The 14,178-nt window shown below is 46.4% G+C and overlaps 1 protein-coding gene across 15 annotated transcripts in view; it reads left to right on the forward strand.

Moving 5' to 3' along the window:
• The first annotated feature begins 215 nt into the window (after nucleotides 1-215).
• The window catches only part of MAGI1 (membrane associated guanylate kinase, WW and PDZ domain containing 1), a 359,845-nt gene continuing 345,882 nt past the window's right edge, over nucleotides 216-14,178 (forward strand). For all 15 annotated transcript variants that reach the window (XM_050904374.1, XM_050904375.1, XM_050904377.1 and 12 more), the window contains exon 1: nucleotides 216-508. In XM_050904374.1, the coding sequence (XP_050760331.1) occupies nucleotides 223-508 (286 nt within the window). In that variant the 5' untranslated portion in view covers nucleotides 216-222. The remainder of the gene's footprint in view (nucleotides 509-14,178) is intronic.

Here is a 14,178-nt window from a genome sequence, read left to right on the forward strand (position 1 = left end):
TAGCGCGGGAGAGGGACGGCGCGGAGGGGAGGGCGGGAGGCGGGCGCGCGCCCTCCGCGGGCGCGGAGCCATGCGGGCCGCGCGCGGCCGGAGCGGGGCGCGGCGCCGGCGGTGATGGCTTGAGGGGCCGGCGGCGGCGGCGCGGTCTATGAGGCAGCGGGTCGGCGCCCCCTGCGCACCTGCTTACCGCGCTTCCGCGGGCGCGGAGGGCCGCGCAGCACCATGTCGCGCGTCGTCCAGAAGAAGAACCACTGGGCCAGCCGGGTGCGGCAGTGCTCGCTCACCCGCGGGCCCGGCGGGCAGCTGGGCTTCGCCCTGCTCGGCGGCGCGGAGCACGGCGAGTTCCCTTACGCGGGCGCGGTGGCGGGGGACGGCGAGGCGGCGCTGAGCGAAGGGGAGCTGCTGCTGGAGGTGCAGGGGGTCCGCGTCTCGGGGCTGCCGCGCTACGACGTGCTGGAAGTGATCCGGAGCTGCAAGGACCCCATCGTGGTGAAAGCCGTCCGACAAGGTGCGAGCGGGAACGGGACGGGTGCGGGCACGGAGCCGCGGAGGGACGGGGCGTGGGGGGGGGGACACACCCACTCCGCGCTGCCCACGGGGCCGCGGGGGAGGTGAATGGCCCCTCCTGTGGTGCCGGGTGGCCAAGGGCGAGTGCGGTACGGAAGGGAGAGGGGAATATTAGCCCTTCGGGGTAGCACAGGACCCCGAAAGGAGTTCACGCACTGCGCGTACGTTTGCGCACGCTGGTGTGCGCACCTTTACCCCTTGTACTTATGCACAGGCACCTTATCGTCCTGGCTCAGTCTGGAGTCTCCCTGCAGTTTTCTGGCCTGCGTTAAGCCCAGCGAGCAATTGCGTGAGACTTTCCCTAAGGCACCGCGGAGCCTCCAGCGCTCCCTGCGGGGGCACCCAGGGGTGTCGGGGGGAGCCCTGTGGCCGGGGCTGACCCCTGGAGCGGCCAAGGCAGACCCGCAGCTGGGGGAATGTGGGAGAGATTCCCTCTTCCAGCAGCTGAGCATCCTTTTGAGCAGCCGCTCTGCTGGGTGATGACTGGAGTCTTGTTGAAAAAGTGCAGCATGTGATTGCCGGCTGCCCGCCTTGGGAAGGGAAAAGCTGTGACCCTCCTGCGAGGGCAATTCCCCTCTCTGGCTGAAAGTCAGCTCGGGTTTGCTTTTCTTTCCCCTCGTTTGCCCTAGGTGAGGGCACATCCGTGCTCCCAGCCCCGCAGCGCGCAGGTGAAGGCATGCACGGGTAGCTCTCCCGTTTGGCTGGGGAAGAGGATAGGAAGAGGCCTCCAATGCGAGATGGGGAAAAAAAAAAATAAAAAAAAGCCGCTTCACATCCGTGTACACGCAACAGTCGCTCAACAGGTTAGCGTAACAGGCCTGGCTAATGGGCTTGTAATTTCTAGGGCAGGACTTGAAGTTAGTTCCAGGAAACTGTTAGTGTTGCCGCAGCCGCTGAGGTTGGTCGCATGGGCAGGATGAGCAGGGCTGCAGCCGGACACCTGGAGGTGTGCGGGATGGAGGAGCACCCCGGGGTCAGCTCCAAGTGGAGGGAGGAAGGAAGGCAAGTTTTCTTCCAGTCGCCCAAGAGATTCCTTAGGGGAAAGTTTATTTGTCATTCAGACACGTATGCATCCCAAAGTTGGGGGTTTTGCTGTGTGGCTGGTGGTGCGAGAGGGGTTTTTTTGCTGTACTTGATTCAACCCAGCTGGTTGCTGCAGAGAAAATTTATGGCCAGCTGGCAGGACCGTCACCTAAAGTCTTGTCCCTAGCCTCACCGGTGAGCAGAGGAGGAGGGCCGCAGGCACGTGTTTCACAGCCATCCTTCAAACCTCCGGTGCTGGAGCAGATTGCAGCGATGGGGTGTCGGAGAGGAGCTGAGCCGTGGCTGGGCTGGGCTGTGCAATCCCCCTCCGCCACCTGCTCCCCTTTCTGGGGCAACGTCAGCTCAAAACTGCCCCGGAGCTGATGTGCTGAAGCGTGGCTACTTGTTAGTCATTTCCAAGAGTCAGTAGAAATATTCCAGCAAACAGTGTTGAACTAACAAAAACAGTTTTCTTTAAACAAATGCGTATTTTCCCTCCTGCGTTTTCTCGGCTTCACTGCGAAGTGGGGAGGGAAACTGAGCCTGCTGGTTTCCCTGCCCAGGCGGGAGGAGGAGAAAAGCATGAAGAAAAGTATGAGGAAATTAGGCAGGTTTTTCTTTGCATACTGATTGTTTTAGCAGAAGTGTTAAAATACAGCTTCTGATGTTGCAATGGGATCGGTGTTGGTGGATGAAGGAAGGTGTGTGAAAAAAGCCCTTCCCAACCAAGCAATTTGTTATTAAACTTTTTGTTATTTTGGAAACACTAGTTAATCTAAATAGAAACATGTCATGGGAATATACCAGAAATGACAGCATTTAGTGGTAAATGTGTCTCAACTCCAGGATATGGTCAAAAGAAGGGGCAGAGAGCTGAGTTTTAGCATACTGGTTGGGTTTACCTGGAAGTTGGGAGAAGGTTTAAAACCCTGCCTGGAGTCAGGGCAGACACTTGAACCTTAGACCATCCTCATCCAGAGGTGAGAACCAAGTCCCTGGTTACTGTGGGATTGTAGTTTCCCTTCCCCCCCCCCCCCCCCCCCCCCCCCCCCCCCCCCCCCCCCCCCCCCCCCCCCCCCCCCCCCCCCCCCCCCCCCCCCCCTGCTTTTTATTTTTAAAAATGCTTTATTAGACAGGAACGTAGAATAGAAATATATATATTTTTTTAAAAATCATTAAATATTTTTGTGGTCTGGAAAGCAGTTCCCTGTGTCTGTCAATGATAGCCTGGCATCTGCGTGCTGTTCTGCGCAGAGCGGGGAGCTCCCTCGTGGATCAGGATCATAAGCGTAGAAGAGGAGAGTGTTTTAATTAAAATGCATCACTTCTATGTTGATTAAAAATCTCATTATGGGGATGGCAACTGTCGTTCAACAGGAGGTGTGTGGCACTAGCGCAGACAGCAAAGGAGTGTGAAGATTGTAAACACATTTTTAACTGTGATTCTCCTCCTTTTCCCAGTTCGTAGTGCCTAGTCGACTGGTGCTGAAGTGCTAGGGCAATATTAGCCTGGAAATGTATACGTTTTATTGCCTTGTCTATTTTGTATGACATTTACAAGGCTGGAAAAACAGGAAATCTACTAGAAATAAGTCAGTCATCTGCATGCATGAACAGAGAAAATAACTGTTCTGACCTTGCACCTAGTGGAAGACAAGGGATTAGGATGTGAAACATAGGTGGAATAGGCTATGCACAGGCTTTATCATTAAACTAGGGTTTATAGACTTACAAGTCCACATGCAGTATTTTTTCTTGCTTTTGTGAGTCGTAAGTTTGAATAGGTTCCCACAAAGTACAAAAAGGGGGAACCTATATGAATTCTCTTAATTGGAATAACAGTATTTAATACTGCTCATACGGGATTTCTTGGTCCTTCGCTTACCCTGTGAGAAAGAGTGAGGAAAGCTAAAGAACTTTAACAAAGCTTTCCCTTTCTTTTCTCCATATGCACCCTTTTTTGGCATTACGTTTGAGAAAAAAATATACCGCTATAGTTGCCTGGTTTTTGGGGAGAGAGGGGAAGAATCTGCTGCCATGTATCTTAGTAACTTTCAGAACTGTCAAATGTGTGAAAAAACCTCAGTTAACATGTACTGCTTTTATGACTGACTGTTTCCATCTTACATCTGTGCCTAAATTCTGATGAAATTGGCAATTAACTCCTGTGGAGTTAATAAATGCATTTTTATTATTACTTGGTCTGAGAGTATAGAATTAATAGATTGAATTATAGGAGCAATGGTCGCATATTCTTGTGTAAAGCTGACATTGCCTTAACACAACGACTTCTCGGCTGTGTTGTGAATATTGTAGCTTCCTTGAATACACTTCACGTTTTTCAAAATAGCTCACTTGGGATAAATCGATAATATATAGCTCACTTGGATAAATCAATAATAAAATTGGGCACACTGTTTCTTCTTATGTATCTCGATTAACAGAGTCCAGCACAACAGAACAAAAGTTTATCGTGCCGTTCTTCACAAGGGAAGCATTAAGGCTGTATCTATAAAAAATTGATCGTGTTTTGTTTAAGGCAAGGTATCTGGGTTTTCTTTCTTCTCCAGTAAGAGATGGGCACATTCAGAGAGATTTCAGATTGCGGCCTTTTTTTTTTTTCCCCCCCCTTTTTTTTTTTTTTCTCTTTAGTTAGATGACCTGTGCCAAGTCATACCAAGCCAGATTCTTGGTATGGGAAACTGTCAAAGTTAGTGTGTTTCCACGCTTATTTTTAAATTGTTTTTTAGTTCTCAGTTCAATGCTTTGCTTCCCTAAAAAGTCTCAAGATCCCAAGCTCTAAATGACCAATCGCTTTGAAACCAGGAGTTGTTGGGATCAGTTTATGAAATTAATAATTTTCATAGTACTTTGCAGCTGGGATGATCCCACAGTAGGGAGGAGTTGTGGGGTTTTTGTGGTTTTGGGGGTTTTTTTTTAGCCCTACAGAGGGCAAACAGGAGCAGGCGTGATCCCAAACAGAAACGGTCGCTGTTTACCCAGCGCTATCAGCTGCATTTGTTTCTTTTCAAACATTAACTTGACCCTGCGATAAATTCTGAAATACGGTGCAGTGACTCAACGCTTCAATGTCAGGCTGGCATTTGCTATACAAGGCGATCATGAAACGTTGGTATCAGTTACACGTACTAGTCCGAGTGAAACCAGCTTCTTTCAAAAAGTTTGCATGAGCTGGTATTTGGACCTTTTCTTTCTATTTTCCTGAGAGAGCTTGTGAGAGAATTGCTGTCTTGGATATTTTTTTTTTTTTGTAGAACATAAAAAAAAAAAAAAGAAAGAAACGTTGAGGCATCTGTAAATTTTTGTGTGTTCAGTAGTTTAGCAAACACTAGGAAGCAGAGTGTCACTTTGGTGGTGGGTGACACTGAACATCCCACGCTAAGTAGGTTAAGCCGGTGCCTGGCACTGCAGAGACCGAAAGCGAGCGCTGATGCATGCGTACCTCCCTGAGATGTAGCAGAGCTTGCGTTCGGTTTAATGTACGGGCAGCTGCCTCCGTTGGGCCAGCAAAGGGAAAAGCTGTTTAGAGAGCGAGCTCTTGCTGTTCCTAGGAGTTTACTTCTGCAGCATCATGCATGAGCTCCAAAAAGTGTTTTCCTTTAGTCTTTGCGTAGCTGAGTGCCAGTCATTTGCACAGTGGATTCTGTAAGTCGTTTTCCATTGGACCCAAATTCTTTTAGGACCCAGGCGGATTTGAAGTGGAGTGAAACCTTTGCCATCCGAAAACTTGGGAGATGTTCCTGCATTTTAGATTTGTAAGGCCTGTTTTCAACACTGACCTGCTGGGATGAGCATTGCGCAGGGCTAGTCGCTAGTGAAACGTAAAATTAAAAAAAAGGCAGAATCTCTTTTTCGCTTCACTTCTAATATATTTTGCTACAAATCAGTAATCTTCTTTCTTTAAAGTAGTACTGCGTTTAGTAGTCGTGAAGTGTGTATGTCTGTGTATTAAAATACTGCTGTGAGGAAGACCTTACCTTTACTATGCCTGAATTTACGGTGTAGTACTTGTCAGGATTTAGAAGTTGATCCTGCTTGCGGCAAACCAGTCATCCATCCTCTCCAGAGCCGTGAGGTAGCACCCCCAGAGATGGACGTTAGAGCCTAAGTGCCACATCTCTGCTGTTATAAAAATTTTCAGGAATTGATATGATCCTTTTAATGGCGTGAAATGGGATTATGTTTTCCACAATAAGGTTAATCTTTGCACCCATTGAGATGGGACTCCAGGCTTCCTCGCTATGGCCAGTCAGATCACAGAGCAATTAAATCACAATTATAGTCTAATTATGAGCAGTCATTCAACATCATTGCAAAATAAGATGTTAACACCATCCTGTGTGGTGTTTCGGTTTATTTTTTAAGACCAAGTTACAACTCCTCCATGAGTGAATTATTGACCTGCTCTTGTGAGATTTAAGATTCATCTTCCATATATTTTGTTAGAAATTTAAGAACTTCTTTTAACAGGTTTGAAAGCCAAACCATCACTAGCTCATTGCGTTCCCGTGTTTGGGATTGTCATTTTTTTCTCTGGTTCAGGCTGCAGTCATTCATGGATCTCTTCTGAGTGTTTCTGTATATCTTTTATCTGATGCCTGAGAAATACCCTTACTCCCTTGACAGGGAAAACATTTGCCCAAGGGCAGCTACATTAAGGTGTAAATAAAGGTCTTCAGACTTGTGACTGTGCAGAGCTGATGATTTGGGCCAACACATCCCTCATTCGTTAGGTTTCAGCATCGCTCAGTTTGAAGGTGAAGTGGAAACTGAGAAGATGCTGCTGCCTCAAGGGCTGTTTCTATCACATTAGCAAGGTCTGAGCTGTGGGCAAGGGTAGGATCCTTGGCACCTCTGTTGACGTTTTTTAAACTAATTGACCAGGTTTGTTATTTACATTCCCTTGCTTTAGTCCAGACACAAGCTATGCTTGCTAGTTATTTCAGGTGTTTGGGGTTTTTTTTACACTTCGTCTGACTTTGACTGGAACTCGTAAATCAAGGCATGTGGGTTTTGATCTTTGCGTGCTGCAAGCGACTTAAATTTCTTGGTGAAAAGCATGGAGTACTGGTTCTGTACGAGCAAGTGCCCTGAATTTATAGAAGGACTATGAAGAGTTTGAGGCAAAACGTTAGCTGAAGGCAAGGATCCTTACCGTGAGCAATCGGTGGTACTTGGAGGGCTGGTACTCAGACCCCTCCATCCCATCTGAGCTCCTTCCAGCTCCGTGTCGCAACTCCTGGAGCAGCAAAATACGGGATCCTCCTGCTCTGTATTTCTGCAGAGTTTTTCTCTAGCTCAGCTGTGGAAAAATTTTATTTTTGCCTTTAGAAACTGAGTATTAAGTGACCTTTTTGCACCAAGGGCACAGGGATGGGTCGTCCCCCCTGTGATCTATGAAGATCTTAGCCGCTCCTGTTACCCTGTCACCAGAGGCACTGCTTGCAGGACAGAGAAAACAGCAGCTTTTCGGTGCTGAGTGACAGTGCTGCTGAGCGTGCAAGACCAGCTCGTGTAGAAACATAATTTTCACTGCGATCATCATTTTCTCTGTCTCTCTTGACACTTGATATTTTGTTTTCTCACTTTATATTTCAGTCTCGTGCAACTTGCTTTGGCTTAGCTGTTGGGGCAGTTTGACAGGTAAGGCTCCGAGTCCCGCCAGAGCCGGCAGCCCACAGAGATCCACATACTCAGTGCATTTGATGGTTTGAGTTTGGGGTTCCCTGCAAGGATCTGGTGTTGGGAAACAAACCTAAGCCTGGGCTATCGTCCAGAACTTGTTTTCTACCGATCTGATAGAGAGCTGTGGAAGAGGCTGCCTGTTTCCAGAGCACATTGGCAGCTTTTACATTGGGCTGGTATGTTGACAGATTTGGATTTTTTTTTTTCTTTATTTTTCTTTTTTACTTTTCCTTCTAGACCAAATAGGTGGGCCAGCATCCTTCTTGGCCCTGCAGGAGCAGCATGGCTCTGGGTAGCTGGGATATTTTTGTTGAGATCCACCCTTCAGCTTCCAAAGGTCAGACACTCCATCCATCCTCCCTCCTGTGACATTTTAAATGGTTTCCAGAGCTATTCTGCTGCTATGGGCTGGAATGATGGCACCGCTCTCTCTGCTAGTCCCCAGTCCTGACTTTGGCATCATTGTGCTGAATTGTTTTGTGTTAGTAATATTATTTAAACCTACATGAATTCTTTTTTTTTTTTTTTTTTTCCTTCCCCAACTACCCCTAGTAGACCTTGGAGAAACAAAATAGTTTTTTCTTCAGGTCCTGATGTTTTGAGTTACATTTTTAGACTTTGCTTTTGATTAAGAACAGTTCCTGGTTTTATGTTTGAGAGGGTTTGTATCATAACTTAAAAGAAAAATAAGGTGAAAATATTTATTGGATTTCATTGACTGTCCCCTATTAGACTAAACAATAGCGCTTATTACACGGTGTGAAAATAATGCAAAGTGCCCTGTCTTCATGATGGAACAGGAAAAAAACCAAACAAAGCCTTTGGGATGACTTGCAAAGTGGAACAGATGCCCTTACAATTGCAAAGCATTTGAATAAGGAATCAGTTTTGCATGGTTTGTTAATCCTTGACTAAAGAGTTCATTGTCTTGGATTATACATCTGTAATTTTGGAGCCCTGAAGTCAGTGCCTCAGTACAATTAGGTTGGGAAGAGACCGACTTTTCTTTCTTCATATCCTTAATCACAGTGGCTTGTTTTTTAAGGGGAAAACCTCAACTCTGGGTTTTTCATTTAGTTATTAACAAAAAGCCTTTGAAAAAGAAGCTGCCTAAAATCCAGCCACTCCCTCAACACAAACAAAGCTGTGCAGATATTGTGTACTTTGAAAAAAAAAAAAAAAACCAAAACCCAACTTTGAAGTTCAACTTTGCTTATTCCAGTGGTGCAGATCCTGCGCTAAGTGGGTGTTAGTCCAAACTGATGACAGACACAGATGTCTCGGATGTTTTTGGATGCATGAGAGAGAGAGGGGAAAGTTACCTCCCAAACAGGCTGAACTGGGCAGGTGAGGACCTTGGCTGCAGAATAACTGTGAAAAGACTTTTCTTAAAAACAGCAAGGAACACGCCTGTCCTCCTCCTTTTGCAAAGGTGTGTGTAGAACTCCCAATTAGCAATTTAAGTGGCAGGGATACAGGAGGATGTTCCTGGGGCTGGGACCTGCAGAGGAACAATTCACCGGAGCCTTGCTGGAAGTCAAGGATGGCTGGAGGAGAGACAGAGAGAGACGGGCAGCAGGAGATAAATGAAAGATACCAAAAGCACCAGGTTGAGGAAAGATTTCCCTGTTCACTGCTGGATTTGTTACTGATGCTGAGGCCGTCTCTAAAAGCAGAGGTAGCTGAGTGCTTTCTGCAGGGCCAGCCAGGAGTGTGGCTGTCTTTCCAGCTGATGACAGAGCAGTCTAGACCAACATCATCTTGTTCTGGGAACCCTAAATGCCTACATCGATGTATGATATAGGATGCAGCTTTGCTGTTGAGTGTCCTGTTAGGATGTGGTGCCTAAAATAACTCGTGCTCCTCCAGGCTGTTGCTGGAGGACAGCCCGCACGGCTCCCCTGCGCAGCACGGGGACGGCCGGGGGATGCGTGGCACAGCGCAGCCCTGGGGTAGCGGATCCCCAGCGAGCCTGGGGAGGAGAAGTCTGTGGTTTGGCTGGATTTGGGGACATTGTCGTCTCCAAGCTGAGTCTCCCCTTTGCAGTGCTGGCGCTGGTGCCTGGGGAAGGCGCTGCGGGACAGGACGCCTGATGGGGCTTTGGCAGCAGCGGGTCCAGCCCAGACTTTGTTCTCTCCCTGTCCTAAGGGCGAAAGAGGGATGATGCAAAACAAAGAATCATGTCCTTCTCTCTTCCCTGGTATGCATTTTTCCTTAAACAATGAAGTGACTAATATAGAATATCTTCTTAATGTGTGCTGATTGTGGTTGAGAGGAACAGCAGCAGCCTGTTTGCATGAGCACGTCCAGGGGCTCTGCTGGGTTCACAGTGGGCGGCGGGCTCTGAGGATCACGGATTCGATTGTTCTTGAAGAAAATCAGTAAGTTGTTTGTTTATTGGGAGGGGATGGCTTTTTTCTTGTTAGATTGTCTTCTGCCCGTATGCCAGCAAACATTGTGTATTTGTTTTATGTGCAAATACCAAACTTGCTTAGCAATGGTATAGAGTGTTTTGTTAACTTTTGTATAGTCTGTATGCACTATGGAGTCCTCCCTGTCACCTACTATCTGCTGATATTAATCAGACTGTTTCCAAATGGAGATTTGAGCTGACAAATACTTTTCTACATTTACCACAGCTGTATTGCCCTATTTTCTTTTTTTTTCCTTTTTTTTTTTTTAAATGAAGAAATGTGGACATGCTGAGATTGTTGACCTAATTTCACATGGGTGTATTTTTGTCTGAACTTCACCATAGTCTATATAAATCCTTCATGTTGCAGAAAGCTTCGTTTACTACACGTGGAGCGAGGTAATTAAACCCCCAATAACTGTCTGTCTCTGGCTTTCTGCAGGAGGCGCAGAACTGCTCTGAGCGAAATCCAGACAGGGCATTGAGGACACCAGGGCTGTGCTGGTCCAAGGGTTGGCTGCTTGGAGAGGTTATGTATAGGGGAAAGTTTTCATATGAGCACCCAGCCTAAGAGGAGGAGTTTGAAAATATTGTGTATCAGCTATCAAAATGGTTTGAATTCTTGGGTGAGGCTCTTGGAACATGTGACTGGTGTTCATATGCGTGTGTGTGTGTATATGTATGTTTACTTTTTGCACTTTAGCATTCATATTGTCAAACGCTACTTCAGTAGAGCTCCAGAATCTCCTCTTCTTGTGTCTCTCTTTTTTTTTTTTTTCTTTTCCCTTTTTAGTGGAAACTAATCCCATGACTCCAGCAGCTCAGGCTGTCAAACAGCCAATGCCATAGATTTCGCCGTAAGTGGCAAAATTTGTTGTTGGCACAGCTATTTGAAAGCTGAAAAGGAAGAGTATGAAACCACCACCATTATGGCCGAGAACGATTCCCATGCCCATTACCTCATCACGAGATGCACGGGCGGCCTCTGATCCTGTAAAAACATTTGAATTCATTTCTGTGGTGTTCCCGTGGTGAAATGGTTTCAGCGATACTTGTCCTGTAAATCATCTGCAGGAGCATGTTGGTTTTGAAAGACGGCTCGCTCATGAGACCTCTTTCTATTTGGGTTATGTGACGCGGCTGCTGAAGAACATCCAGATTCCCTTTTCCTGACAAATTCTGGGGGCAGCTGCTATCTAGACCTTTGTCTGCTCCCTGTGAGTCATTTCGAGAGTGCAGGAGGGAAAATTAGAGCACACCTATAAACGCTATCTCAGAAAGGTGCCCAGTTTCGCCATGCACACAGGTCTCTGGCATTTTAAAGGCAATAAAGTGGCATTTAGCTCCCTCATTCCTGAGTCAGGTGGCAGTTATGCTTTAACAGAAGGTCATTCCTTTATGAGGGTGGGAGAAGTGGTGAATACTTGAGTGCATGATGGCAGCCTTTCAAGCCTGATGAAGTTTGGGGCCCTCTTGTGCCAGGCAGCGCATGAACCCGAGAGAGTTGTCCCTGCCTGGATGCTTTGCAGGAGAGGGAGGGTGAGGACTAAGAAGACCCCAAGTGATGTTTGGAGGGGGGAAGCCAAGCACAAAGGCTGCGTGACTTGGTCGGGATGCTTGTGGCAAGGTAGTGGACCCACAAATCTCAGCTCCCCATCGCTGTGCTGTGGGGCTCTGCTGCTTCCCAGATCCACATTAAAACATGTGAAATGGATAAACTGCTTCAGCTGGAGCAACTCCATTCTGCATCGCCAGGCTGTCCTGCTCAGGTGGAGGTTTGCCATGACAGTGTTTCCATTTAAAATACAACCTTCTCCCTATAGGATTTTTTACCGTGTGCTTGTAAAACGTGTCAAAGGCTGAGATTTTTATCTGCAAAAGAGATGACCTAGAGACTACCCAAGGTGGCTTTTCCATTTATTTTTGTTTTCTGTTGCCAATTTTCCAGTTATATTAGTTGATGCTGGAAATACACATGTATCAGTTTTTCCAGGAGCTAAATACAGTGGGTTTTTTTACACAATTCTGATCTGGGATAGGATATCTTGGTCACATTGCAGACTGGTAAACAATTAGTGTGTAGATTTGGATCTGCTGAAGTTGTTACACACGAGAAAAGCCCCAGTAAAAATGAGAGTGCTTAAATTTAAGCATGTGCTAACATAGCACATCGCAGAGGGCTTTTTCTGTCTGTCTGGATGTAAAAGATGCTATAATCGATGCTGAGGCTTGCCTAAACCAGTGTGGAAATTGCTGTTTGCCTAAAAGCCGGGCAAGTTGTCACAATCCCAAAGAGCTCATTGACGTTAAAAGGTTGCAGTGGATTAACCAAAATCTATTTCAAATTGATTTAGTGTAGCTGGTGCGTAACTCAGCCTGGTCATCTGTGCCCTGCTTTGGGACTGGCGTGCTTTGCACTGGTTTGAGTCCTGAGACCGAGTGGGTGAGTTGTCATTGCATCTTGCTGTAACGGTGCTGCCTGCTCTCCCCGCAAGGGTACTGGGGAAAACAAGGAAACCCTGGCTCCCAAACTGGCTCGTCACAGTTAACCTTTGTTTTCAGTATTCTTCTCTCATTTGGTACAGTGTCTGCTGTAGCAGTAGCTGCCCGGATGGGATCTTGCCCCTGGCTGGGAGTACGAGTATTTTTCCACGGTGCAATTGAATTGGCAGGGAAGGTTACATCAGCTGCCTGGCTGGAGCCTGGTTCAGGAGGTGCTGGATACAGGAATTTGTTGGTTGATTTGTGACAGAGTGTTTCTGCTGCCTGCAGCACCTTCCACCCTCCAGGTCTGGGGGGATGTGCTCACCAAGAAGATTAAAACTTTTCTTTAAAAATTTAGGGACTTTTTTAGCCATCTTACAGACTTTAATTAAAACTGGCGTTTCTCTTTTCCTGTATTGATTGCAGATGGAGGCAGATTTTACAAACAATAGTCACACAGCTGATTTTTGCTGCTGTTCTGCTCCTGGTGCTCCGTTTTTATAAACCTCGAGCATCTTCCCAGCAACCTGTGGGCTGTGTCAGGCAGAGTCTGCTCCTTCCTGAGCTCCCAGCTGAGCAAAGCCTTCCCATTAGCATCACCAACTGATAAACAAAACTTCATCAAGGCCTCTGAAGGACAGACCTTTCATGTATTCGGACACAGCAGTAGTGCTGCTGAATGCTGATAGCTGTCGGAACCAGTGGCAGCAACAGTGGGGAATATTTATTGCGCGTTTATTTTTCCTCAAAGTCCCTAATGTAGAAGAGACCTTAGCATTATTATGCATTGCAGTGGATCATGTTTGGAGGGCTTTTTGCTGTAAAAACGTTGTTTCTAGCTCAAGTTTAGCAAAAAGATGGTTTCAGACTCAGCTCTATTTCAGATGGTATTTCACATCTATGCCTTGTAATATCCCGGCAAGCTTTAAGTTGTAAAATTTACAGAAAATATGTCGGAAGTTTCCCCCTCTTGGAGGTATATAAGCAATATTTACACTTCTTAGCACCCGCTCACCAAGCTGCCTGAAACCAAGTTGAAAAATACAGAATGGTATTTGCGTTGTTTTCCCCTTCTCTGAACTCTGCATTTCCTCTTCACTGGTCAAATCAAACGGCAGTGACATTTCAAAGTCTTCCTGAATGGCAAAATTAGAAATATTCTTTTTCTAAGAAGTCTGCAAGAGGTAGTTTAAACATTGCACGCAGCCACTCCGGTAGGAAGTTGTTTGACTTGTCGAAATCTCTCTTTTGCTGCAGAACCTCTATTGAAAATGACAAATTGCTTAAAGCAGTTTCCATGTTAGTCTTTAAAAAATTCAGTTTCTTTCCATCCAGAACACGTGGAAGGCATTTGTGCACTTGCCTGACTGTTTCTCTGTCCTAAGGCTCACACTTGATGGCTTTGGACTTCATGTAATTTTCACACTCAGCTGCTTGGGTTTGTTTTCCTCAACTTTCTATTGAATGGGGATTTTTTTTTTTTTTTTTTCCCCCCCTCACTGCCTTAACTTAGGCATGAGAAGTCAAATATCTCCCTGGTTCAGACTTTGGGGACCACAGGGAGAGCAGAGGAGGAACACTCCAAGGTCTTGGCTTTTCAGAAATGATGTTCAGAGCGTTGCGAAATCCATAATTTAAGCTGGAAAGTCTGCGTGCACAGCTAAGTCGTCGTAATGTCCTTTAAAAGCGTTGAGCCGTGTTAACACTTCACAAAATGACAAAACATCTTTTGCTTAAACATTTTCAACTACTTCTCTGTAGCTGTCACTTTAGCAGAAGGACATACATGGGCAGGTACCAGATACAGAGCCATACAGTTGGCTGTAACTGCTGTAAAAGTAAAAATTGCTCAATTGAAAAGGCTTTTTTCTCTCTCGCTCTCTTTTTTTTTTGTTTTCTTTTTTTAAGAAAAGAGATTTCAAGTTATCACTGTGCTCAGGTGACCCTGCACGGAGCAGCACGCTGTGTGGTATGTATCCTGTGAG

Source organism: Gymnogyps californianus, chromosome 13, assembly GCF_018139145.2.
Source record: "Gymnogyps californianus isolate 813 chromosome 13, ASM1813914v2, whole genome shotgun sequence".
NCBI classification, from domain to species: Eukaryota; Metazoa; Chordata; class Aves; order Accipitriformes; family Cathartidae; genus Gymnogyps; species Gymnogyps californianus.